The sequence below is a fragment of the Lissotriton vulgaris genome, chromosome 5 (assembly GCF_964263255.1).
Source record: "Lissotriton vulgaris chromosome 5, aLisVul1.2, whole genome shotgun sequence".
NCBI lineage: Eukaryota > Metazoa > Chordata > Amphibia > Caudata > Salamandridae > Lissotriton > Lissotriton vulgaris.
This window is the reverse complement of record NC_141693.1, coordinates 1,516,096,676-1,516,123,807: the sequence shown is the minus strand read 5'-3', so window position 1 is coordinate 1,516,123,807 and position 27,132 is coordinate 1,516,096,676. Positions and strand designations below refer to the sequence as shown.

The 27,132-nt window shown below is 43.5% G+C and overlaps 1 protein-coding gene across 7 annotated transcripts in view; it reads right to left on the bottom strand.

Annotated features, from left to right (window-relative positions):
• The window catches only part of AMPD2 (adenosine monophosphate deaminase 2), a 664,925-nt gene that overhangs the window by 88,980 nt on the left and 548,813 nt on the right, over positions 1 to 27,132 (bottom strand). For all 7 annotated transcript variants that reach the window (XM_086923574.1, XM_086923576.1, XM_086923572.1 and 4 more), the window contains 2 exons: positions 4,822 to 4,951; positions 2,290 to 2,484 (listed from right to left, as the gene is read on the bottom strand). In XM_086923574.1, coding sequence (XP_086779700.1) covers positions 2,290 to 2,484; positions 4,822 to 4,951 — 325 coding nt within the window. The remainder of the gene's footprint in view (positions 1 to 2,289; positions 2,485 to 4,821; positions 4,952 to 27,132) is intronic.

Sequence of the window (27,132 nt, the reverse complement as noted above, 5' to 3'; positions counted from 1 at the left end):
TCAAACTTGTAATCATCGACATGTTTTATTTTTTTACTAATTCTTAATGTGATGCAGTTCTATGACAAAGTGATAGATTTGTCTTCGCCCTGTTATCTGTAATACCAGAAAGGCAAGCGCGGCCTTTGCCCTCCTGCTCTCTATCTCAGTGCACTTCAAAGGCTAATGATCTTTTTTGTTCCGATGACAGGAACACCCTTGCCAGTTCAAAGCACAGATCACACACGATTGCTCCGCTTCCAACGCCCTGAATCTTGGAACGCAGGCCGATAGTTTGTATCTGCTGTGTGTGTGTGTTTTTGATGGCGATTTACTAACATAAATTACGGATCCTCTCAATTGTTTTTTTAATTAGTTCAGATGTTTTTTAAGATGCTGGTTACACGAACGGATATAGTGCAACGCATTACCAGGCTGGCAGGATGAGGCTGGCTGCTTCCCCGTGCGCAGCCCGTCTTCCTGATGATAGCTTTGCCGAGGCAATGCCATGGGGCGAAGATCGTGTCACGTTAGGAGGAGTGGAGGGGAGGGTACCGTGGTTAAGGAAAGTTGTGGTTTAAAATGGTCGTTGTTAAGGATTGGTCGTTGTTCAAGATTCGTTGTTCAGGTAAGTCGTTATTAAAATGTCGTTGTTAAGGATGTTTCCCCTGTCTGGAGGTACTACTCTGTCCATTTGTCTTATGTTTGTTTCTCTCTGGTTCAAATGTGGTGAATGGGAATTCCTTTTATATTTCACACACAAAACTGTGAACATTTATTAGCCTTTAGGCCAGGCCCACAGATTTAGATAGGTGAAATGTGCAGCTAGTGTGCAGCGTAAGGTCTTCAAGCCAGTGACCTCAAGGGACATCATCTTAGTCTAATGGTGTGGTGTGTGCTGCACAAGTGTAACTAAATGACACTCTGCTTGCACCACGAAGCGAAAGTCTTCGCTCTGCCGGAAGGGATGCAGCAGAGGTCACATTGCTCAACCAGCCCGGCTGCATGGACCCAGATAGACTAGGGCACCTCCTCACTGGTCAGACAGAGGAGACTACCAGTGCAGCGTCTTTACTGCGCCCATAACTAGTCTCCCACTGCCAGCGGCTCACTAACCTCCACCTGCAGAGCGTTATTCATTCACTCTACCAACTGTCTCTCTGACCTATCAAGATCAGTGTTTTTCACATCGCAACATTGTTATGCTCAGAGGAGCACCTTTTCCTGTATCTGAACTCTCTACGTCCTGTGCTACACCTCACCTCTACCATGCTGGCTTCAGGGGGACACCATCCATCCAACCAACCGCTGGCACACACGCCATGGGTAAGATCCATCTTGGTTGCCCACCTCTGTTCCATGTATCTACTTATCCTGCCCAGGAGGTACAACCGGCTGGAACGTGGACTTCCTGCCCTAGAATTCACCATGAATACTATAACCGAATCTGCAACTGTGTGGTCCACTTATATTTTTTTTACCTAGGCTTAACTTGGCAGTGGAAAGCAGAATAATGCTCCAGCTGTTTCATACATTGCTCCCACCAGCAGTACAGAACCTTCCAGGACTGACAAGGTCTCCAATGTTTAAAAAATAAACTATCGTAATGATCAATAAATTGGTGTTGAACCCTTAGCCCTGCTTTCTGTATCAGAAGAGCAGAGGGCATTGCCACCTGCTAGAAAGGGCTTAAAAGATGACCAGGAGAGGCTGGTGTGTAGCTGCAGCCCCAAATTCTCTTTTCTGGAAGCCCCTCTCCGGATTCAGAACGCTTTAAAATATAATAAATAATAATTCACATTTGTAAAGCGTGAACAATCACCCGTAAAAGTCTCCAGGCGCTGGGGGCCATTGGGAAGATTAAGCAAGCTATTGCCCAGAGTCACATGGTGCTGGACTAATCTGGTGCCGGCGCAGGGGATCGAACCGTGATTCCCAGATTCCAGCGACAGTCGCCCTAGCCGCGGTGCCACACCCCTAAAATATAGAGCATATTTTCAGATTGAAGGACTATGTGTTATTTTGTTGAAAGTATTCTAGGATCTTCCAGGCGGAGCTGGTGAGGTTTCTCCAAGGTGTGAAAGTGAGTGAAAACCTACGCTGAAATAGAATCCAATAAAGTGTGCTTTCCAGTAACCCACAATCTTCCTCAATCACCTCTCTCTTTCCTGTCCCCAGCTGTGGGCCAGGCCCCTGGTTCACCTCCCCAACTGCCCAGCCAAGCATCTTCCTTCCACGCATACTTTAGCTATCCTAGCACTACAATTCATGATGAGACACTCTGGCAGACAAAATGTGGAAGTGTCCTACCGCATGCACGTCCAGGGTATCCACACTGAGGTCAAAGGCAGAGAGGTTCATGTTCTCGAACACCTCCTTCAGGGTCTGTTCCTTGCCGTTCTCCACATGCACGATTTCTCCTGCACACTTTTTCATCGCCCGCTTGATGAAGCGTAGAAGGTGCTTCTGGTTCATGCATGACGAGGCGTGGATGTGGGTATCCACCTGAGAGGGAAAAACATGATCAGAGTCATATGCAGGAGAAAGTAATAGTTATTTATAAGAAACACATGCTTCTCATACTCACCACATCTGGTCACTGGACCAAAACAAGAATTAGAAAAATAACCTGATGGGAATTTACTAAAGATTGTAAAGGTAATTATTTCCCTTCTGCCTTCACACAGAGCCCCAGGAGATTGAAAGCCATCTTCAAACTGCTTACTGGATTGATCACATAAGATCATCTTATCATTTGCTTTACCATATATTCCTCAAAGGACAATTTGGTGAGTTAGGTGCGAAATCCATAACAGACTGAAGCTGCTAATCTAATGCCCTATGTAAATAGTTTCTCCTTTTGAAATAGCATTCTGTGAAATACCCATATGTTTTGCAAGGAAAGGGCATGTTAGTTGTTAGAGAGGAAAGGGTTGTGTGAAGTTGGTTACCAAAATAGTCCCTTAAATGTTGCTTAACTCATTTGATCATTTTGCCTAGCACCAAAGTCCAAACAGAAGCGTTTAGCAAAGGCATGGGTGGGATGCCATGCTCTGCTTTGCATGTCTCTGTCAGTGTAATGCAACCACCTTTGAAGTGAGACCATAGCTGCTTCCATGCAGCACAACAGTCATGCAGCATTCTATATGAGCAAATATGTTTGACACTTTTCTCTATCCTGCCACCTGCCCAAAGGTCACAAGCAGCTAACAGGCGCTTCTATGTTAGCAATCCTGCTGATGTAATATCCCAGTAATTTTCTGACAAGTAGTGCGTAAGCAATTCTTTTATAGGTGAAATAGGTCAACTGTGTGATTAACATGAAAATCAGAAATCACCGTAGGCAGAAAAGACTCGTATTTAGCAACAACTTATGTCTTAGAAAAATCTTAAATAGTGTGTCTACTGGTAACGCTTGTAATCCACTGACTCTAAGCCTTGAAGTGACTGCAGCAAAACAACACTTTCATGATAGTAGCTGTTCTGACTATTGTGGAACTGAGTGCTGAATGTCCTTCTGCACATCTTGTGGTCTTAATTAACCTGATTTTCGTCATGTTCCTGGAGACATTTGTGGTGTATTGTTTGTAGTGTTTGAAAACTGAGTTTTACAGCTCTGTGAGATTTGTATGGGTTGGCAGATGTTTCGGAAGCTATTGCAGAGACTACCATGTCTTTGCTGAAATTCTTTGCAGAGCCAATAGTTAGAGCACCAGCATGTGCTCTTTGGGCAGTTGTATCGTACGCCATGGTGAGGGCAGGCGGTTCCTCACACGGAGAAGCTGTAATGTAAAGTTTCTAAGCTTTATTAGATGCAAGACTAAAGCTGGATGTAAGGGAGAATCAGCAGGCAGGCAGTTGAGTGGACAGGTGGACTTGTGATTGGTCAGATTGTAGTCGGCATATGACTGGGCAGGTGGATGTATGGCCACATAGATACATAGATGGATAGATTAGAAAAAGGGAGGACAAACAGCTGTGATAGCGTTTTTATATTCATCTGATTTCAAACAGCAGAAATCAACAACTAAGACGACATGTCTGGGCTTAACAGGCAAATCTACTCTTGGGGGAATACAATATAGTTATTGTGTTAACAGAGAAAGACTGAGTGGATGGAAGTCTTCAACAAGTACAGGTGACGTGGGACTGGGGCACTAGCTGAGACGAGAAGGGCTGGTCATGAAGTAAGCTGGACGGCTGCAATGTTGTCATATTAAATGCTCATGAGGTACAAAAAGAAAGCAGTTTTAGAAAGAACATGCAATACCTGCAATAGACCGCAGGGCATTCTAAGGGGAATAACCCGGGGAGTTAGAGGTGGGCCTTCAGGGGAAAGTCCTGAGAGACATTCACACATAGACATCCTTCAGAGCAAGGGGTTTTCTAGTCTCATACAGAAGACAGAGTCAACAGTTACTCGATATAATGCTGGTGGGAGGCCAGGAGGTAGATGTACACAAGCGCCTACTCAGACTGTGTAGGGTGCTGTTTCTATTCCCCGGACAACTGGCGGTGGATATCCAAAACCTAAAGTCCACTGGGAGGAGCTGACAGTACATGAATTCAGTGTGGACTTTAGATGTTCCAATAGACTTGCCAAAAGATCCCAATCCACTTTTATGTCAAGCAGTCTGGACACCGCTCCCCACTGGATGCGTTTGAGGACGGTCAGACCCCCATTTTACATTACAGACCCTGATTGAATGATACAGAAGCTGAGTTACCCAGGGAGTCACCTCTCTTCTAAGAGACAATTGTGTGATGAAGCCGCGCCACTGTTAGTGAGAGCTCTGTGCACAGTCATGAAGAGGCAGGGAGAGTGGAGGGGTCTCGCCATACCTTGCGGATGTTGTAGAAGTCACGGTGGGGCACCTTCTTCTGCCCTGCCAGCTCCTTCATCTCATTCAGGAGTACGTGCATCTGGTACTTGGAGCTCAGATACTGCAGCCGCCGGTAACAGAATGACTTTCTGTGAGAAAAAAGGATGGAATATTACAGCAATCGAGGAGTAAGAGGCTGTTATAGTCACCAAAGGAGAAGTCTGAGCAAATAGTGGTGGACAGAGAAATATCTTCAGAGGGTGCAGAGCAGTTTACTACACCACTGCCTAGTAATCCAGCAGCCCTCTGAAGCAGACTGGTGAGACTCCCACCCTGACTCCACCATTAATCTGTGGCCATTTGACATGGTCTTTTCCTTGTGCCAAATTAACCTTTGGGTAGTTTTGAGGTCTCTGGTTCTCTCTTTGAGGCCTAAAATACTTTTATTACCAAGGAATTGAGAAATGTATTGCCTTTACCCATCAGTGATGATGTTCTAGACACACCTTGGTATTACTAAGTATGAATAGTGTGAGACCTACTGGGACTGTATCACAGAAGTGTGTTAGCTGATGTAGAAAAACATCTGTAACCTGTTAAGTTTGCAGTTGTAAAGTGCGCAGTTGGAGTACTTGTTAATGCTGATACACACGGTTCGAGTAAAGTTTGTGGCTGATGTGTATTATACAGGTGGTGTGAAGTCTATATAGTACATCAAATTTAGAATAGTGACAATAGCAGAACGTTTATGGATTGTGTACAGTTTTTCAGTGAACACATATTAGCTCAAACAAAGGCTGTAGACTGCAGAACCATCTACCAAGTTACTGTGGGGATTTACAAGTCACTTTATTTATTTATTTATGGGATTTTTTGTGCGCAACTAATACCCTAAGGTGTCTAGGCGCACAAAAGGCCTGACTTTTGTAAAACCCCAAACATTTTGCTTTATCAGCCCTTAGATTTAGTCTTCACTGAAGACTGACCTCCTCTGTCTCAGCCATCATGTATATATATATTGTTGCCTGAACCAAAGTGTCTCCCCAGTACAAACCAAACTTGTAATATCAATGATGTCCAACACAGGAAAGGCCTGTGGTTTTCTACATGGGATAATGTTTTTATTAAAAATGTACATAGAAATGTGAAAAGGTCATAGATAACAGCAGGAAGAAATGGACTCTAGCAGAAGATTAAAGAGATGTACTGGGAAAATATCCAACATATGCAAACCAAAGATCTTTGCACAGCTCCATCATTCTAGTGACTGCCAACATTCCGACATGCTAGAATAGATAGAGTCCCAATGACTTCACTGGAGCCGAAGCACATTAGAACACATTTCTGGCCTTTATGCATAATCAACCAGCACTAATGGTTTCAAACTCTTTCTCCACAGTGGCCCATAAAATGTATTCAAGCTTACCCAGACGCTTTCTCAGGGAAATGTTCTGGTTATTGTGGTGGAACGAGTGTCCCATCTTTGGCCACTAATGCAAGCTTCATACCCTCTTGTTGGTAATGCTCTGTGATGGATGTCACTATGACCAAATGAACCAATTACTGTCTCCCCACTTAGACAGAGACTAACTTCTCATCCACTACAGCCCATAGTAATTATACAACACATGGCCAGATCCCTGCTAGATGATAACCTTCAAAAATCCCTCATCAGCCTTTGCTTTTTTTCTCAATCCTTAACTTTCTGTGGGAATATTTTTCCACATATTAAATGGATACTAGTTGTAAATTAAGCAGATTTATTGCAGAGGCACATCCCAGCTATGCAATAACCCGCTGTGCATACAGCTTCACCATTCTAACTAACACCAAAGATAAGGTTCATGCGCACAAGTATATAGTGGAGTGGTGTGGCTCACTGGTTAGAGGCGGCAGACTCGGAAGCAGAGGACAGCCTGGGACCAGGGTTCAATTCCCGACGCGGCAGGGTCGTGGACCAGGGTCAGCGGACTCGATAATTCTCGCCTCGGTGCCTACTCTAATCAGGGATCCACTCGGCAACTCTGGGCATTAGCTTGCCTCATCTCCACAACGGCCCCCCACAGACGCCGGGGATGCCTGGTTTCACCTTGGAAATACCCAGTAGGGACCATCTCACAGGGAAATCCAGGACGGGTTCCCCAGGGGTCTATAGCACGGAGATACCCCATGTGGGGTGATTCATGTGATTGACAAGACATCATTACATTACATTACATTACAACTAAGGCTGTTTAACACCACCTTGGAAAGACACGATCCATTCTCTACCTGTTGTTGCTTCTGTCATTGAACTGGGCTCAAAGAACCCCCTAGATTCACAAATGCCGACAAGTTGGCGTGGCTACTAATCTCTGACTTGAAAGTATATATTAGTTTCCAAATTATATAGCATGTCTGGAATAAGACGTACACTCACGAAGTCTTGTCACAGTGATAAATGGCCAGATTACATGGCCGTAGTTCTAGGTGATACCACGTCAGAGCATTGGCTCCAAGCTGGTGGTTCCATGTCTAGCGCTCTAACCGATGGAAGAACAGAGAGTATAGAGAACTGCGAAGCACGGGTCTCAAAACGAAGCACCTGCCTGTGCCAAGCGCTATGCCTCGGAATGTACATAAATGAGAGACACAAGGACCCATACAATTCCATTGATCATAAGGCGACCAACCTGCATATTTTTAAATCATCAATGACAAGCACAAACCTGACAAGCTGAGGTGAGCGTGCTTGTTTGCAACATTATTAAAAGCTTGTTTTTATAAAGTTCAAATGACACAATATGTATCACAAAATATGCGCTATGGCGATTTAGAAATAAATACTTGTAGAAATAGTACACATTTCATGAAACCAACCTTTTTCCATTTGCTGGACGAAATTATTGCAATTTACAATACAGAAAAAAATTGTCGTTCTTATTTACCCACAGTGCAATCTTGTTAATTAATCTATCCTCTCCAGCAGGGCCGGCTCTAGGCTCATGGTGGCCTTGGGCAGGTAGCGTAGGTAGGGGGCCCGGAAGAGGTGGTCCGGGCGGGCGGAGCTTGTAGGCCAGTAAAGAGGGGAGGGGGTCAGGGTGTTTAGTAGTAGAACAGAGCCGGAGGCCGCCAAATCCCTGCCAGGGGCCACCACGCAAATATGTATCCATCCTCAGAGGATTAATATATTAAGGATATATATTGGCGTGGTGGCCCCTCGGGTTTGGTGGCCCTGTGCAGGTGCACAGCTTGCACATGCCTAGAGCCGGCCCTGTCTCCAGATTGCCATAACAGAAGGGATCGTCACATCCCAGTGAGTGAAGAAATATGCTGGGATAGGGCTTGTCAAATTTGGAGAACAGAACAGGAGCACACAAACCTTTCCTCTGGCTTGAAAATTATCTTGATTTTCCCACTCTTTCACATAATCTTCTATTTTAAAAAATCTTGAGAATCCGCAGTTGTGGTCTTGGCATTATTTGAAGTTGGCTTGTTTTTCAGCCAAAATTGAATAAGGATGCCATCCGTATGTTGGACGTTCAGCGGGAATTGCTCGAGGAGCTGTACCAGAAAGCATACCTAGATGTTGAAGCTTTACACTAATCATGAAGATAAAGCTAACCATGAGGACGACTCCACAAAAACGATCCTTATTTTTCAGCTACAGGCAGAAAGAAAGAACCCCACATGTGTTCAATTGACTATTTGTCCACAGTACTGAAAAAGGTGTGAAGAGCTACCAATCAAACAACGCTACCAAAGATTGAGTGAGGGAAAGTCATATGAAACTCTTTTTACAGTGTCGCTGAATGTATTGACAAGAACACAAAAACTTTTCATACACTGCCTAATAAAACTTATTTAAAAACAAACAAATATTAATTCACTGTGTAAATTTTATTCATCAACAGCATTGTCCACTGGTCTAAAATAAATTCCCATAACTGTATTAAGCTTATAAAGTACAACTTTGAGTCTCTAAAAACCCTACTGTTCTTCTCTATTAAAATGTTCTCAAGTAAAGATTACCTTACAGATGGCAGTCCCTGTTAATTTAACTTATTCCAAGATAGACCTCAAGCTAACACCCAAAAGAACACATAAGGCAGAAATCCTAACAGACATCCAACAAGTCTCAGGCAGGTCACATAGTTGGTTCTCGATGCAACTGCCACCAACAGTCTCAGCACACATACATCTCATACATGCCAACCCTCCCGATCCAGACAAGAGACTACCAATGTCAAGGCTAGTCTCCTGCCTCCCGAATCCTGCACGCAAAAACCCAATTCCTCGGCGGGCTTCAGATAGCAAGGCAGTGGCGGCTGCCACTAAGTAGCACAGGTTGGGCAGTGAATGGAAAAATAAATGTAATAAGTTACTTACCTTGCTCCCAGACTACCGCCTTGCGACGTACTCTTCTCTTCCTGCTTGAAGCAGGAAGCACACCCGGGATCCCGTAAGCCAATCACAATGCTGCAATGCAGCGTTGTGATTGGTCTGAGTGCCGTGGTTTGGGTCTCAGACAGGCACTGGGAGCCTGCGCATTCCCCCTTAGCCCCCCCCCTCCACCAGACTGTGTATTACAGCCTGTTGAAGAACATGCAAAGTGTGCATGACTGTTTGGCCAACCCAAGACGGATGGCCAAACCATCATGTGCACTTAAGTGCCCACCACTCCTCCCCTTGCTGATGTCAGCCATGCCAAGTCCGCCCGCAAACCTGCCTGACAAAGGAAAAAGAAATAAAATTATAATAACGTAGTGTTATTATAATTTTATTTTTCCTTTTTCCACTGCTTAAAATGCAGTGGGGCGGTGCTCCTCTGCCTTATTGGAGGAGACGCCGCTGAGGCAGGGGCTGATCTTATGTGACTCAGATTATGCACTGCTAGTAACCTGCTCCTGCAAGCAAGTGCATAACATTTTTGACACGCTTTCTGTGCCTGCCATGGCGATTTCTCTCTGCTCCTGACAAGTACTGAACAAACTTATATTTGAGTTTCTGATATCAGATCTTGCAGCAGTACACTTGCAAGTCCCATACACACCAATAGACCCGATGCAGGCCGCAATAGAAGTCAATGGGAGAAATACATTCTCCTGATTTATTTCTTTTAATCTCTCACTTTCCTCTTCCAAAATGTTGGCATGTATGACATCTCCTTTCCATTGGACAACTGGCTTACCTACTGACCTAGAAAATGTGCATGCTCACAGCGAATCCACCTGGTCCTAATCCCTAAACAACAAAATCACATACTCACAGCTCAGTGACTACAGCATAACCATGTAACTGAGAACAGGAGCAAAACTAGGGCGGTGCGACAGGTGCAACCTAGGGCGCTGACTTCGGGAGGCGCTGGGTTTTAAAGAATATTATGATTTTGGCTCGAGTTTTTTTCAGGCAGCAATGAAAATGCCAAGATAACTCTGGTGATTAATGGACTTGCTGGAGGGAGATCAGAGTTTTGTCGAGTAGCCGCTTTGACTCATCATAAGGTAGTGCAGAGGGTCAATATGCCTGCTGCAAAGCACGTGTACCATGCAGATCACAAAGTGCATATAATGTAAATAGGTCACTGGGTTACTGCTTTTGTCAGAGAGAACTTTTTGTCACTTGCAGTTTATAGGTTGAAATCCTAATATAGCACAGTTAGCTATTAACTGTCATCCAAGAGCTGCATGCAAACTGCAAGGTATATGTCATATTGACATTGATTCCTATGGGCCTGTAGGCCCATAGGAATCAATGGCAATTACCGAATCGGTAAATGGTATATACCGATTCGGTAATTACCGAATCATACAGATTCGGTAAAAATTACCGAATTTTTACCTACATCTGATTTACCGAATCTAGAATACCGAATCGGTAAAATTCGGTATTCTAGAGTCGGTAAATCAGATTTACCTACATCTGGGCCTTGGTTAGCAATCAATTCTTATTACTAAAGCCAACCCCCAACCATGGTGTCGCGTTTTATATTCTGAGTTTATGCTTCTCAGACCAATCACTCTTAAGCTATCCTACTACCAGTATGGATGACATGCTGCTCCTACACCTTGTAGTCCTTTGTTTTATGTAACATTTCCTAAACAGATTTACACACGTTTGAATCATTGTCAGTGTGTATTGTGTGATGTAAAGTGCTCTAACACCCTACACTGGTTTGAGTGGCGCAGAAATGTATGTGAGAGAGTGATTATGGTGACTTGGTGAGGGAATCAGCGGAGAAGGAGGTCAGTCGGAGGCGCCAACAAACATTGTTGCCATCGCTAGAGCCCGCACTGAGCAGAAGCTGCAGAACACACCTCTCAATGTGTAGGTATCAACCCAGGCGGCAACAGATAAAACTTGCCCACATAATAGTGATAAGACGCAACAACCTACTTCCAGGAAAAAGACAGTTTATTTTAATAAAACAGAATATATAAAAGACCACAAAAGCAATGGTCTTTAAATTTAAAAATATGAAAAAGATTAATATACACGTGAACAAATAGGGAGATACAATAAAAGCAAATAGGACAAAGTAATCACAATTTCATAAAAAGCAAAGTATCAGTTCTTGAATTAATTAAAAAATATTTCTTATTGTATCTCCCTATTATGTGGGCAAGTTTTATCTGTTACCGCCTGGGTTGATACCTACACATTGCTTTTTCCCTGACCTAGGGGTTTCACTATCTTTATCACAGGGAACCCTTGTTTGATACAAGTGAACACACCTCTCAACACATACATGTTCACAGGCTGACTCAGGCTGCGGTTAGCGCTACAAAGCCAGGCCAATAGCAGAAGGGGGCACTAGACACATGGCGTGTGTGAGAGATGCAGATGCAGTGCCGAAGAGCCTCGCACCCCCCTGCGTGGCGGGCCCCCTGTTGACTCGAGTGGTCACGGTGGAAGTACTGGCTCGAGTGGGCGGCACTGAGGTAAGAACCTTTGCACAAACAGTGCTTTGAACAGAAACATTACCGCCACTTTGGCACCAGTTCTGGAATGTTAATCCAAGCAATAATATTTGCAGAGCATGTGAACAGCTGCAGGTGCTCTCCGCTTTCTACCGGGGAATGTTCCCGAGGGAAATGAATGATGGGGCGGGACCGTGTGTTTACCAGAACTGAATGTACGCGCCGGCCCTCCCACCCTGCACCGGCCCTTGCAGGATAAGACTAGGAGGGCCTCATTTCAGTCCAGGTGACAAATCCGGTGTAAGTGCTTCGATGCAATCAGGGCACAATTGCGAGAAGAGGAGGGACTAACCAAGTTAGGCACTATGTAATTGACACTATGGCGCGTGACTTCGCCTGTGGAATCACAGGAAGTGACCTCACTAGAAGTGACATCTCGTGAAGTGGCATCAGATATTAAGACCTTACGCAAATGTTTATCGGGTATAATATGAGCACACTAAAGCATATTATGAGATTTAATAAATTAGATTTTGGGTCTGGTTTGTGCCAAAAAATGGTGCACACCCGACCCAAAGTCTGGGCCTCAACTAATAAATGTATTTTTTTTAGCACGATCACAAAGAAACTGGCAACAAGGAGAAGCATATCAGTAGATTAGTGGTTGCTAAGTCTGCATTTCATGATATTTTATGGGGTTAAGGCTCCTGCTGCAGAGATCTTTACGTGCTTAGTAAATCTCATGAAAGTAATAATGGTAAGATAATTCTGGAGGATAATGCTTTGTTGGAGAGATCTGTGTTTTATGTAGTCCCAGATTTGAAACAAAGTAGTATAGAACGTTACTGTGTCTCATGTAAAGCACATCATACAACAGGCAGAGGACAGACTTTTATTTATGTAGATAGGTAAGTTGGGTACTGCTTTAAACACAAAGATCCTTTTGTTACTTGTAGTTCATAAATTGTAATCCTTCTAATATAGCACAGTGAGTTATGAAGGACATGTGACTCCTACACCTCGTAACCCTAACTGTCTTATGTAACACATCTACGTTGATTTACACTTGCATGACTTATTGTCACTGTATAAGATGTATGTTACATAAAGCGCTCTGACACCCTGGATAGGGATGATTAGCGCTATTAAAAGAAATAAAACTGTGCTATTTAAATTGTTATTTACTGGGACAGACCAACACCTGACATTCTTACTGCGCTTCGACATATATATTGGAACTGAACTAAGTCAAAAAGCATGACTCTCTTAAGTACCTGTGAAGTGATTAACAAGCTGTGTGCTTTTGTTTCCCCTCCCTTGCATTTGCATTCAAGTGTGAGGTACAGACCACTAATGGTCAGGATACTCGATCAAAAGGAGGACTGATGGCCCAGGCCCCTAACTTTGGCCTTTATCTTTGGCACAGCTGGAGGTCAAAATAAAAAAGCCTTCCTAGGTGCCTGCACATTGATGCTGGGAATGGAAAGCAGACAACGTGCAGGAGCTACTGAACATGTTCCAGTGTCTGAAAATGACTCTGGGTCAAGTTCAGCATATTTCCGTGTGGCCCAATTTCTTGGCTCAGTGGATACAGGGTCAACTCTGTGAAAAGTGGGTGGATGCAGTCTACCCGCGTGTACCCCCTGACATGTGCCCTGGATGCAATAATAACTTTAGCATGCAGAAGTATCGACAGATTCTGCTTTCATGTGGAAAGAATGAGGAATAACAGATCAACAATGTTAGTTCCCTGATTACTGTACGTTTTCTCACGCTGACCCTCCAAGCCTATGAATGGTGGTATTCTTCAGAAACTTTCTGTAATGTAACGCAGTCATGTGGTATTAGTGGGGCAATGTAAGTGTGCGGTAACTAAGTTACCGCACATTGACACAGCAACATAAATGAGCGTCAAAGAGTGACTTTGTTGATCTAGATCTCAGTTGTTAATTCATACTGGACCCAAAAGCTTTCGTTTTATGAGGGATCATGGTTTTTTGTAGGCAGCAGAAGGATTATTGAAGGTGTAAAATTACTGTGAAAGAGGTCAATCAATTAATTTATTTATTTATGTTTTAGAACTCTGATGGAGGTCCACATAAAAAGTACGAATTACATCCATAAAACACATTACACAATAAATTATTACAACAAAAAAATAGAAACAGTGATAAAAGTGAATGCATGTGAAGTGCAAATAGGACATATAGGGTACATGATTTAAGTAGGATACATAAATAACGACATTCACAACAATATCCTTATAAACTTCAGGAGTGCAGAAACACACATACATATACACAAGCATAATAACAACTAACAGAGACATAGGAGAGATGAAAACACATTTTATAAACATTTGAAGAAGTTAAAATTGTTAGCGCAACCATCTCATGAGTGGAGGGCAAATAAACATTGGCGAGCCTCGGTTACCGAATGTGCATTATATTTTAGAAAAATCGGTCTTAACCGCTTAACCACGGCAGCAATTCTGCCGCGGTGCGGTGGTTCAGCGGAGTGGACGGGGCCACGTCGGCCAACGGACGTGCGCAGCACTACGAAGGTAGTGCATGCGACGGCCGTTGGCCGACAGAAGCACGCAAGGGGTTAAAAAGTGGTGATGTTCATAGTGCAAAGACCACATGTTTTAAGTCTTGTCCATATTTAGAACATAATTCGCAGTCTCCGTTCCTTTGGTACGCCTTCCCATCCTACTATAATCACACACAGAGGAAGCAAATTTAACCTTAAAAGCAAAATAATTCTACGCACTCCATGTGAGAGATTCCAAATAAAGTAAGGCTGGGGCATTTTACCAATACTGCGTTCTTGAACAACCACATTTTTTCGCATTCTGTGTATAGAAAAAAGGAACCCTTTCCATGATTACTGTGTACACAGAATATTTTAATAAGATTTTTGAAAAGGGATTTTGGCAATGGAAAATGTAGCCAGAGTGAGCACGATAGTGGAAGGTAGCCCAAACTCCAGCCGAAGAACATGAGAAGAGGCCAGAGAATTCAAATCGCAAATTTGGCACCAAATTGGCCCCTTCACTGTGGCAAAAAAGGCCCAGAGATGCATGTCCATCACTTCACAGGCATAACTTAATGTAGGCAGACTTTTTGCCTTATAAGACAACAGGACATGTGCAAAGTGCCTTTTCCCGCAGCTCTTATAAAATCTGCTATTAGCCGAAGCTTGGGAGAGTGCCTTTACGGGTGCTTTGTCACAACAATTGCTAGAAAAAATCTTGCCCAAATATAGGTAAAATTGCACTTTTCCATATTAGCACACCCCAACATCCAATTAACATTCAGTATGATTTTAGCTCCTTACTTTCTAAAAGTCAATACATAACTTTTTAAGATGTTTATTTTTAGACAGTGGTCTGCGGCATAATCTTCCAAGGCACTGAGAAGCCTTTCAGCTCCTATTGGCGTTAAATCCAACAGGACTACATCACAGGCTATAAAAGACAATATACGTCCACAGAACCAAGTTTAGGGTGGACAACCTTCACCATTCTTACTCTGTGGGGAAGATTGGGAATGTAAAGTGAAAACAGCAGTGGCGCAAATAGACATCCCTTCTTCAATCCATTATGTCTCATAACTCTTTGTGATAGACCTAGGTTCCCACCCATCAACACTTGGGTCTACTAGAAGAGTGAAGTCATATGAATAGCCTCAGAAGAGGAGCGGGAACTCCTAGCAAATGTAATTTTGTCCACAGCGTCCCTCGGTCTACCCTATCGAACGCTGTAGAGAAATCAATAAATGCAGAATACGCAGGCATACCTCTCAACTGGGAATATGTTTCTATGACCGTTTATAATGCCGCAATGTTATCAAGGGTACCACTATTATTCCGAAAACCAGCTTGCTCTGCGGGAATTTTGTTATTTCCTATAGCCCACTGTTGGAGATAGAGTAGAACGCTGTTATCAAATAATTTGCCTGCTGAATCCAGAAGAGCAATTCGAGTGGAATCAGAAAACTCTGGCAGACTTTTTAGAAAAAGATTGCCTGCTGTTCTTGTTTTTTTATTCCACCGATGCAGGAGTGCTGACTGCTGTGCATGAGGTAAGTGCTCATGTTTTTGTTTATATTCCATGTTATACCCAAGAACATTTGATTTGGAGTATGTATGCATTTGTTGTGTATTTATGTATTACCATTTACATGACTGCCAAGTTGTGTCTTGTCCCGTGTGTAAGCATTCTAAGACTCCCAAGCCCTTGTTTAAATGAAAAAAAAGAATTTTAATACAAGTCCGAGAATACAACATACTGTAGACTTATAAACAAACCTGGTAGGCTAAAGGTGGTGCACATGATGACATGGAAACTCCTGGAAATAAGGGATAATTTTATAGATAACTGTTAGCCCTAAATAAGTGATTGTTTCGTAGCCATGTTTTACAATGTAACCGTTTTAACCACAAATAAAGTGACATAAACAGCTACGAGAGCATAGGTTATCTGTGATTTGGGTGAATTATCAAGGGATATGGCGCACCCTAGACCTGTGCGATATTATTTAGATATCTCTCAAGTGTAATGCGGTGCTTGGGGGTTGGGAGAACACCCTCCTCCCGAGTAAGTGACCTAAGTCAACAAAAAAGCACTTTTTATCCTCCAGCACACACTAATATATGCATTCAATTTGTTTGACAGTGATGTTACAGAATTCAAAAATACTTTTGTTCATCTGTTCTATATTTTCTTGTTATGTTCTTAGCCAACACGTGTTTCGTCGCCACGGGGAATCAATTTCACAGACTGACAATGGAGCGTACACGTGAAGCCGGAAAACACACTGCGGACACGCAGTGAGTACGAGGAAAAGAACATAACAGAATCTTGATCCAGATCAACGATAACGCATGAAAATACCTTGAAAACGGAGGCTGCGATAGAAGTAGAACCAAGCAAGACGATGAGAACAACCAAGATATATTTCACAGCCCTGATCAAGTCACGGGATTGATTCCCTGTGGCGACGAAACACGTGTTAGCTAAGAACATAACAAGAAAATAAGGAGCAGATGAACAAAGGTATTTTTAAATTCTGTAACATTACTGTCAAACAAATTGAATGCATATATTAGCGTGTGCTGGAGGGCACAAAGAGCTACGACAGCAGGCAGCCTGCAATGACGTTGTAGCATAGCTGTATCTGTCATCTTGCAGCATTCCAGGAGTTGTAGGTTGGGCTAATTTAAACTGAAACAATTGTACAAACACATCTGAAAACAATTTTTGGTAAAGAAATCCCTAGGACTAGAATTTGTTGTCCCATGTGTCAGTCACGGAGGTATTTAAAAGGCTTATTTATAGCTCAGGCTCTCATCACCGGTCTCCTTGCCTATACCTGAACAAAGAAAAATGTATCCATTGCAGAACACTCTGTCACGCTGCTTGGGCAGTGAATTTACTCTACTTTCCCTGTTTCACGTTGCCTTTGTAGCAATATCTCTCTTTGCTGGACTGAAAATGGTATGCTTATATATCTGAATGCAATAATATCTCAGATAGACTCCAAAATAACGGTTCGGTGGCACACTATACGAATCAGAGAGCCTCCACTGTTTTTCATCCAACTTAAAGACCTGTCTGCATCTATTTCTATATGACTGATTGCAGCCAGTAGCAGCGGGTGCTTCCCGAGGCCTTGTTAGAGCATTTTCTTCAAAAGTCGATGCTGCATGCAGTGCAAGACACTGGGCAAACACACACTTTAAGGGGCCCGAACTTGCTGTGCTGTACATATTAATTTAATAAGATATGGGGCACTTTTTAAATTTGTTTAATATTTTAGAACTATACATTCCCACTGCTTTATAAAACTTGCTTTCAACTACACCCATGCCCTGTCTTTTTTTAAAAATGTTCTGGGGAGGAGGACCCCCTGGAATCCACATTTGCCTATTCAGCTTGCTCATTTAGCTTGCTCATACTCAACTTTTACGCCCCACCACTTTCAAATGTCACTGACTGCCATAGCTTTTAGGACAGGAGTGTCACTGCTGCACAAATTACATGCGTACAACTCTGAAATGTATTGGGTCCAGACATCATCTAAATTCGGACGTGCTTGATCACTAACTCTAGAAACGCAATTTTGGGCAAAAATAGCCTAGTATTTTCTAAAATTGTTACAAGTAGCAGCTTCCTTCAGAATTAATCCATTTCCTATCCTCTTCTTTTCTTCGTTCTGTCACTTTCAATCTAGCCATCTTGCGCTTAAGGTGGAACATTTCCACCTGTCTATGATTGTAAAAGACATAAATTGCTTCCTGACAAGGTTGTTTATTGCCTGATTTATCGTTAATTTCCTGATTTATCACGTTTGAAGCCCAGGTGATCATTTTAAGTGGTTTTAATCCCTTAACTTTACTCCCATAAGATCGTAAAGAATTCATATGGCTTTCATATCATGAAATATGGTTGTGCTGCAGTATATCCACTGCACCAAAATTGGCCTTGACATTGGCCCAAAGGCTTTATGCTGTTGCAAGACCAAAAGGATCGTCCTTTTGATTTATTATGGGCTACATTATCCACTGCAATATTCAAGTGGCAAAGACCTTTAAGTCTAAATAAAGAGCGATAGAAAGGATACTGTGGTCACCTAAATCCGACCGCAGTATATCTTCAGGTGCAAGCATGTACTAAACATCTGATGTAACACCACCATGAGCTTCAGGGGCGGGCAGACAGGGGTCAGGCAGCAGTTCTTATTCTGCTTGACCTGTCTGCCGCCTTCGATACGGTTAACCACGAAATCCTTCTGAGTCAGCTGAGAGAGGTGGGAGTGACGGGCTGTGCCCTTAGGTGGTTCCACTCCTTTTTATCAGGGAGGCAGCAGGCAGAGTCCCTCTCCCCCTATCAATCCGCCTATATATGTGTCTCACATGGCGTGCCACAGGGCTCGGCCATTAGCCCTATTCTTTTTATTGTCTATATGAGACCCAGGGATGGCGGTCATCAAGCGTTATAACATCAAGATTGTTAATTACGCGGATGACACACAATTAATTCTCTCTCTCTCTCTCTCTCTCTCTCTCGAGGGAGAGTGGTCAACTTCTTTAGAGGGGTTTGACAGCTGCCTGCAAGACATGTTGCAGTGGTTGAGGGAAAATTCACTACAATTTAATGTAGCTAAAACAGAGGTGCTTTACTGCGCTATGGGCAAGACTCCCTCGCTGCTGCCCAGTAATTTTTGACCCCCAGAATCCCCCAACCTTGGCCAGCCTGTTAAGACAGTTCGCAAATTGGGTGTGACATTTGATTGTAAACTCTCCCTAGAGGCGCATGTCACGAAAGTGGTGGGCTGTTGTTTGGCCATTATTCGCTCTCTTAGGAAGATCTTTCCTCTGTTATCCCATATGGTGCGCTCCTTGATAGCACGGAGCACCATACTTAGTCGAGTTGATTACTGCAATGCCTTGCTCCTTGATTCTCCAAAATTTTTATTGGATAGGATGCAGAGGATGCAATCAACCGCAGCCAAGTTGGTACTAGGCTGGTCGAGACGGTCCTCCGCCTCTGGGGCCTTGGCGGAGCTGCATTGGCTCCCTGTGATACAAAGAATTAAGTTTAAATCACTTAGCCTAGTCTTTAAAGCCTTGCACAGAAGGGGTCCTATTTCTCTTCAACGTAAATTTGAATGGTACGTCCCTGGCCGAACTTTGCGTTCATCCGGGGAAAAACTGATAAAAGTCTCCCGTTTAAAAAAAGTCAGAGTGGGGGGTAGATCATTTGGGATCACTGCTGCAAAGCTATGGAACACCTTACCTCTTGAGCTGGGACAAATAAGTGATCTCCTGCAATTCAGAAGGAATCTAAAAACATGGTTATTTCCTAAGAACTAGGGCCTAGCTACAGTAAGTTCTTGCGGAGGTGGTCAGACTGAGTTACGAGTGCCAAGATGCCTGTCAGGTGATAGTGCGCTTTAGAAAATGCAATAAATAAAAAAATAAAAAAATAATCATTTAGGGACTTGTCATGGGAGGAATGAAAAGTATAAGAAGCAGGTGTATCTTCGGGGAACCTACCATTGCAAGATATAAAATCATGCAACCTCAGATTATCTAAAAATATAAGATCCCACTTGTTTGTCTTAACCTTTTCCTGGAGCACCACTTCAGGAATGCTTCATCCAATTCGGTATTGCTAAATGTCATATGCTTAATTCGAAACCTTAGCATTGAAATCACCTGCAATAGTTACCAGAGGACATTCTTCTATAAGACTGATGTTATGGACCAATGTGAACATAGAGTTAACTAAGTAGTCCTGAGATTTTTCCGGGGCAATATATAGATTAGCAAGAAAAATGCCAGCCCTCCTACTTTTGAGCAAAGCCAACTTTAAACAGAGACATAGGTTCTAAGGGTGAAGTAATACTTTTTGATTTCAATTATTTTATTTTTAAGCACAATGGCCATGTCATCAGTAGCATGCCCATTAGCATTTACTTTAGTATCACAAGAAAAAACAAAATACTTCCCAAAAGCAAAGTCAGAACAGGCCCAAATTTCCTGCAAACATAAAATCAAGGGATCAAGGTACATTACAGAATTAACTTTCAAATCAGCTTGTCCCAGACCTGCCATATTCAGGACATGAGTGTTTCCCGGGGTACCTCCACAACACTGATGCTTTATAGTGTTCTTGATGCCTTTCAGTTTTCCCGCTACCCAACTCTAGTTCGATAACTCATATCCCCGCTCAGGCCCCCAAGAACCCAGCTCTGCCGTCTCTATTATATTTACAACTCTCCTTACCCACAGAAATGGTAATATGCTTGGGTTTAACAGACACTCTCAGCACTGGGTCCTGGAAATGTTCCTATTTATTTTGGGAATATTGCAGTTAAACTCTACACTAGGCTCTACATAGATTACATTGATTCCCCTTTTAAGGAAATACTCAACGTTCTTCAGAATTAGCATTACAATAATCCCGGAGCTAAACGTTACTCCAGGGCTAGGCAGAGGGGTGGATGGATGTATATAAACATTTTCGATGCCGCTCTCAATGACTCCATTTCCAAAAGAGAGTGTAGAATAAAGTGGCTATTCAAAGGATCAAATTCCTGATCAAACAGAATAGCAAAATACAGTGTGTTTGAGAAAGGGGCTGTTTGTAGACCCTTCTGGCCCCCTTTCAGTTTATTTGGCTTTATCTTCTTCCAATGCCCGGTCAATGTGAGAGGGGAAGAAAAGGATGTGCATCCTCGTTAAGGGGTCTACAGGGCCTTTGCTCATGCTTTGTGGGCATCTTTTCGAGGGGGATCATGTTGATAACCTCTCCATGCCCCCTCAATTGAGAGACACCAGGGGAGTCAACCTACGCCCGCGCCCCCAATGCTCACAAACACTCTTAGACAACCGCCATTGGGGTTTATCCCATCTGTACTATCATGTGAATCAGAGACACCTCTGTCGCTGTGAGATGCCAGCCCCCTTTTTCATCATGCTGCATTAAATCCGGACTCCTCCACCTCATCAATCAGTGTATGTGGGATAGGGTTTTCTAATCATCCAAGTGCTGAGGCCAGAGAGGAGGGAACACCATCAGGCAAGTTTGTATTTGTGAGGAAATGGATAGGGCATGTTCTGCACTACCCATTAGTAAAGCACTTGAAAATCATAATTGTTTTAGCTTGCGTTTCATAAAATGCTGTTTCTTTTTTCTCTTCTCTTTATACCTATTAGTCCCTGGGCCGTTTAGTATGACCCCCCCAACCACCTTGTGACCATCTGTGTGACCTTAATAGGAGCTGTGGAGGGGTCAGTAATGAATTCAGAAGAAGAGGTGGAAACCCCACCAGAATTATTTACCCTTTAAAAAAAAAATTAGGAAGATTTTTACCGCCCTGTAATCCTCTATGACACCTGAATTGCACCCCCTAAAAATGACCTTAGGGAATATATATGGTCCTCCAGTTATTTAGATTTTACCATAGTTTGCTGGTATGGAGGACCCTCAAACCAGCACGGCTGCCCCACTTGAATGCAAACATCTTTAGCCACACCACTGACCCCGCAGTCAGCTTTCAATTATTACCAGGCCTGGGCGTAGTTTGCGGAGCTTTGCTAATTGAAACTCTGCCGTTCGCGCTGGTCTTCCTGCCGCTTGGATAGAAATTCTACTCGAGCAGCAGCTCGCGCTCCTACCATTTGCAATCGCGAGCAGGGAAAAAACTATGCTGCACTACACGAAGCGGAGGTTTCTGCACTCCGCGAGCTCCGCGGAGTGCAGAAAACTCTGCAAACAGATAAGGAGTTCACCACCCAGGCATAATTCTTACACATTTTGGACTGACATTTGACGTGACCACAGGGAAATGAGACTTTGAACTCCCCGAAAGGACTGGATACAGCACATCCAACACATGATCTGAATTTGACACAAATCTTCCTAGCAAGGATAAAATAGAAGATAAATTTTTCTCAAATCAAAACAATATTCAGATGAAGCCCCAACCACCTTCCCCTCCACAATTGGATGTCTGCGAGTACCATTGAGCCCTAGAAGACATACATTTATTGCAATTAATGGATTTCAGAGAGCCAGTAGAGCCCCTCATGGAAGAGGTACAGCTATACAAGGCGGGCAGGGATTGACGACTGGGATTGGCCACTGGGATGACATTGCAAAAGCTGAAACAACTTGTCTCTCTCCTGAACTGCAGGAGAGGCGATTTCGAGCATGCCTCTAACAGCGGATTAATGGCAAGTAAGTCTTTATCTGACAGAGTATAATCCTTCAGCATGACCTCCCCCTCACAGACAAACTCAATGGAATTTGCCAAAGGAGACATATCCTTAAGGGACTACGGTTTCACCCTCCAGGCCCAGGTGAGAGGTCTATGGTTTTCCCAATTAAGACATGGATACTACATTTGGATGTCAGACAGGCCATTTGCAAAGTCCAACTTAGCATGGCCATTCTGTACTGGGCCAGGCGTGGCAACATCTAACTTCAAGAGTTCCAGCTCAGAGTCATTTCATACCAATTTGGAATACCCAGTTGAGTGGCAAAATCCCTGGTGACATCTCTCTGCTCTTTTAACTCTAATTTCAGCGAAAGAGCAATATTATGAAGATTTTTACCAAGTTGAGCCCCCTGTTGTGCGGCGACCGAGGGTAGGGATGAAGGATCTTTATGCACCTTTAGACCTAGATCCTGGTCTATGACCATGTGCTTTTACTGGCTCAGCTCTATATTTTCAGAAAAGAAACTCGAAATGGAGGGATAAGACTTAAGACGGAGCAGCTTAATTCTTTTCTGACAAAGTGACTGCTGCAATTAAATGACCAGATGGTAATCTCCGTAATGTCATTTTAGTCAGGCATACCGCAAGAAAGTTGGAGCCAATCGCAGTAAAAGTTCCCAGCTGAATGAATAGCTAATTGGCTGCTTAAGCACAGTATGTATCAGAAAACGTCCAGTAACTACTTCCAGATACACTGACTGTAGATTCCAGAGGTGCTTACTATTCACTGGTGACCAGCAGCCTTCAGCGGCCATCAGCTATAGCCAATAGCTGGCAGACGACTGGAGGACTTCTGGAAGACTTACGGGGGAAGGGTTAGGAGGCCCAGCAAGCTGCGCCCAGACCTGGCTGGGCCACTTCCGCAACGCCCGGGCTCTCTTATCTGCGATGGCTGACTACAGCCATTGCACTCGCCTTCACACCCACTCCCCAGCACAGTTCAGCGCCTTACCCCACCGGTAACCACGGTCCGAATTTAGCAGGTTTTAAGCGAGTCCCTCAGTTTCAGGCAGCTGCCTCATGTGCTGCAGTGCATTTAAATGGGGCTTTGTGGGTCTGTTGATGCAGTACAAGAAACGGAGAGACGGAGCAGGTGGGCAGGCACAAGCCACACTGACCTAGTGCTGGCCTCCTCCACACCTACCAGCACCGCACTGGGGTCCTATAGCCTTACCTTGCTCCATTCCTTGCTTCACCACACACTTGAAGAGCTTAGGTGGTAGATACAAAAGTGGCACAGGCTGGATGGTCGTAATGGCGGATGAGGGGTCGGGAGAACAGAGCAGAGCAGGGGGCTAGCAAGCAGGGGTCCGATTGTACAGGAGCGGTCTAAGAAGCTTCTGCTCCTGGTCGAGCTTACAGGTTGCGGTGCTCGTGATCTCAGCCGACACCACAACAACTCCAGCATCGATTGGTTAAATCAAATCCACTTCTTTCCAACATTAGAGAGAAAGAATTCAGACATGAACTTCAGAACCCACATCAGAGGAAACAGTAAATGGCTAAGACATACGCGCTTCATCTACTTCTCGCATGGAGAGGCCTGACAGCCACTTTCAAGGACAAAAATGTTCTGTCATGCTTCTGCATTACCTGTCAATAAGCCACCATGAATTTCAGAACCACAAAAATCAGGGACTACTTTAAAGTTGGTAGTAACAGAACATCCTTTGAGCCTCTTCATCTACCATTGGAGGTTATTCTGGTTTTGGCCACCTCTAAATCAGTCCCTAAAGCCACAGTGGAGTGGACATAAATACCTCATGGGATGGGTTGATATTCTAACCTTTCATGATTAACTTGTTCTAAAGAAAGAGAGTGAAGTTCAAATCATGGAACCTCCTCTTGACCAACATGTGTGATGTTGAGCACTATTATTGAATCTCTTGTTCCAAAAGATGGCATCAAATGGGGGCACTTAAAAATAGCCTAAAAAAAGTGGACTTTTGCTTTCACATTTAAATTATGACTCCTTTAATAATTACACAATGAAACTATTTTGTGGACGTAGATTTTCAGATGTGAAAGTTCAGGAAGATTTGGCAATGCTAATTCTTTCTACTGATGGATTAAAGAAGGAAAATGCTACTTACCAGTATGCATCTGTTCTTGGCACGTAGAGCTGCAGATTTCTACACTTTGCATTAGATCGCCACCTGGTGTTGGGCTCGTATGATTGCATGTTGTTGTCGTCTTGGAAGAAGTCTTTGTAGTCACGAGATAGGTGACTCCTCCCTTGGACGATAGTGTGCATGGGCATCAGCTCCATCCTTAGATTGTTTTTCCCCATGATGGGAAATGATGGAGTTAGTAGAAAGAAGGAAAGGATGTCCATGCGTGTATATCTAATTAAGATAAAACTGGAACAGATACAGGTCCCGGGGAGGCGGGAGGGCATGGAGAAATCTGCAGCTCTACATGCCAAGAACAGATACATACTGGTAAGTAGCATTTTCTGTTCGAGGCATATGAGCTGCAGATTCTACACTTTGCATTGATTGTGCAGCAGTGTCTCCGCTAGCGGTGGTTACCTGTATCCGTTGCAGTAGTTTGAAAGAGAGTTTTGAGGACAGCTTGGCCGACTGCAGCTTGCTGCTTGGCTTGCACATCAACACAATAGTGTTTAGGCAAGGTGTATGTTGTAGACCATGTTGCTGCCTTGCAGATGTCTTCTAGGGGAATGTTCCCTAAGAAAGCCATGGAGGCTCTTAGTTTGCATTTGGAGTGCGCTCTAGGAGGAACTGTTAATGTGCGTTTTGCCTAGTGACAGCATATTCGTATACATTTAACAAGCCACCATGCAATTCCTGATTTAGAAATGGGGTTGCCTTTATGTGGTGGAGAGAAAGCTACAAATAGTTGCTTTATTTTGCGAAAGGATTTATTCCTATTGATGTAATAGAGAAGAGCTCTTTTGACATCTAGTGTGTGTAGAGCTCTCTCTGCTACAGAGTCTAGGTTTTGAAAAAACACTGGTAACTCTACAGATTGCTTTAGATGAAAAGGAGTAATTACTTTAGGAAGGAATTTAGGATTAGTCCTTAGAACCACTTTGTTACGGTGTAATTGTAAGAATGGTTCTTGTATAGTGAAAGCTTGAATTTCACTAACTCTTCTAAGAGAGGTGATAGCAATGAGGAAAGCTGTTTTCCATGTGAGAAATTGCAGTTCACATTTGTGTAAAGGTTCAAAAGGGGGTCCCATGAGCCTGGTAAGAAAAATGTTTAGGTTCCACACTGGAGAGGGTGGTAACCTAGGAGGTATAATTATTTTTAGTCCTTCCATAAAAGCTTTTATTGCTGGTACTCCAAACAACGACATATGTTGTCTATTTTATAGATATGCTGCAATGGCTGCAAGATGTAAGCGTATAGATGAGTATGCTAGATTACATCTCTGTAAATGGAGAAGGTAACAGATAATATTTTGGATGGAAGCAACCAAAGGATCAATTTGATTATTAGTGCAGTAAATGGCAAATCTTTTCCATTTATCAGCATAGCAAGCTCTAGTAGTAGGTCTTCTGGCTTCTTTAATGATATTCATACAGTCTGGTGGCAGGTTAAGGTAACCAAACTCTAAGACTTCAGGAGCCATATTGCCAGATTCAGTTGGCTTGGATCTGGATGTCTGATGTCTCCATGGTTCTGCTTTATCATGGATGGTGTCAGAGACAGTTTTTGGTGTGGAACTAGATAGAGTTCTAGCAGTGTGGTGAACCACGGTTGGCGTGCCCATGTGGGAGCTACCAAGATCAGTTTGAAAGACCAGATTCAGTTGGCTTGGATCTGGATGTCTGATGTCTCCATGGTTCTGCTTTATCATGGATGGTGTCAGAGACAGTTTTTGGTGTGGAACTAGATAGAGTTCTAGCAGTGTGGTGAACCACGGTTGGCGTGCCCATGTGGGAGCTACCAAGATCAGTTTGAAAGACTGTTGTCTGAGCTTGCGTACCACTAGTGGTATTAGTGGGATTGGCGGAAAAGCGTACGCAAATCTGCCTGACCAGTTCATCCATATCGCATTGCCCTTGGACAACGGGTGTCGAAACCTGGCGGCGAAGGTTGGGTATTTTGCGTTTTCGTGTGTGGCAAACAGGTCTATGTCTGGATGACCCCACTTGTGAAAGAATGGTTGAAGAACTTGCAGATGTAGTTCCCATTTGTGAATCTGTTGTGTCTGTCGACCTAACAGATCGGCTATCTGATTGTGAACTCCTGGAAGGTGTTTTGCAAGCAGATATATCTTTTTTGGAATGGCCCATCTCCAAATGTTTTGTGCGAGGTGGGACAGCTGCAGGGAATGTGTGCCTCCTTGTTTTTGTATGTAGTACATGGCTGTCATGTTGTCCGTCCGGATTAAGACAGCTCTGTTCTGTATGTGCGTTTAGAAGAACTTTAGTGCTAGGAAAATTGCCATCAACTCTAGGTGATTGATGTGAAGCACCTTTTGTTGAGCAGTCGATCTTCCCTGAGTTGTGTGGTAGAGCAGATGTGCTCCCCATCCTATTAGGTAGGCATCTGTTGTCAGTACTATCTGTGGAACTGGCTCTAGGAACGGCTGCCCTTTGGACAAGTTTTTGGTGTTCCACCACTGCAGAGAGCGATGTGTGCGGCTGTCCACCAACACCGGGTCTGTTAG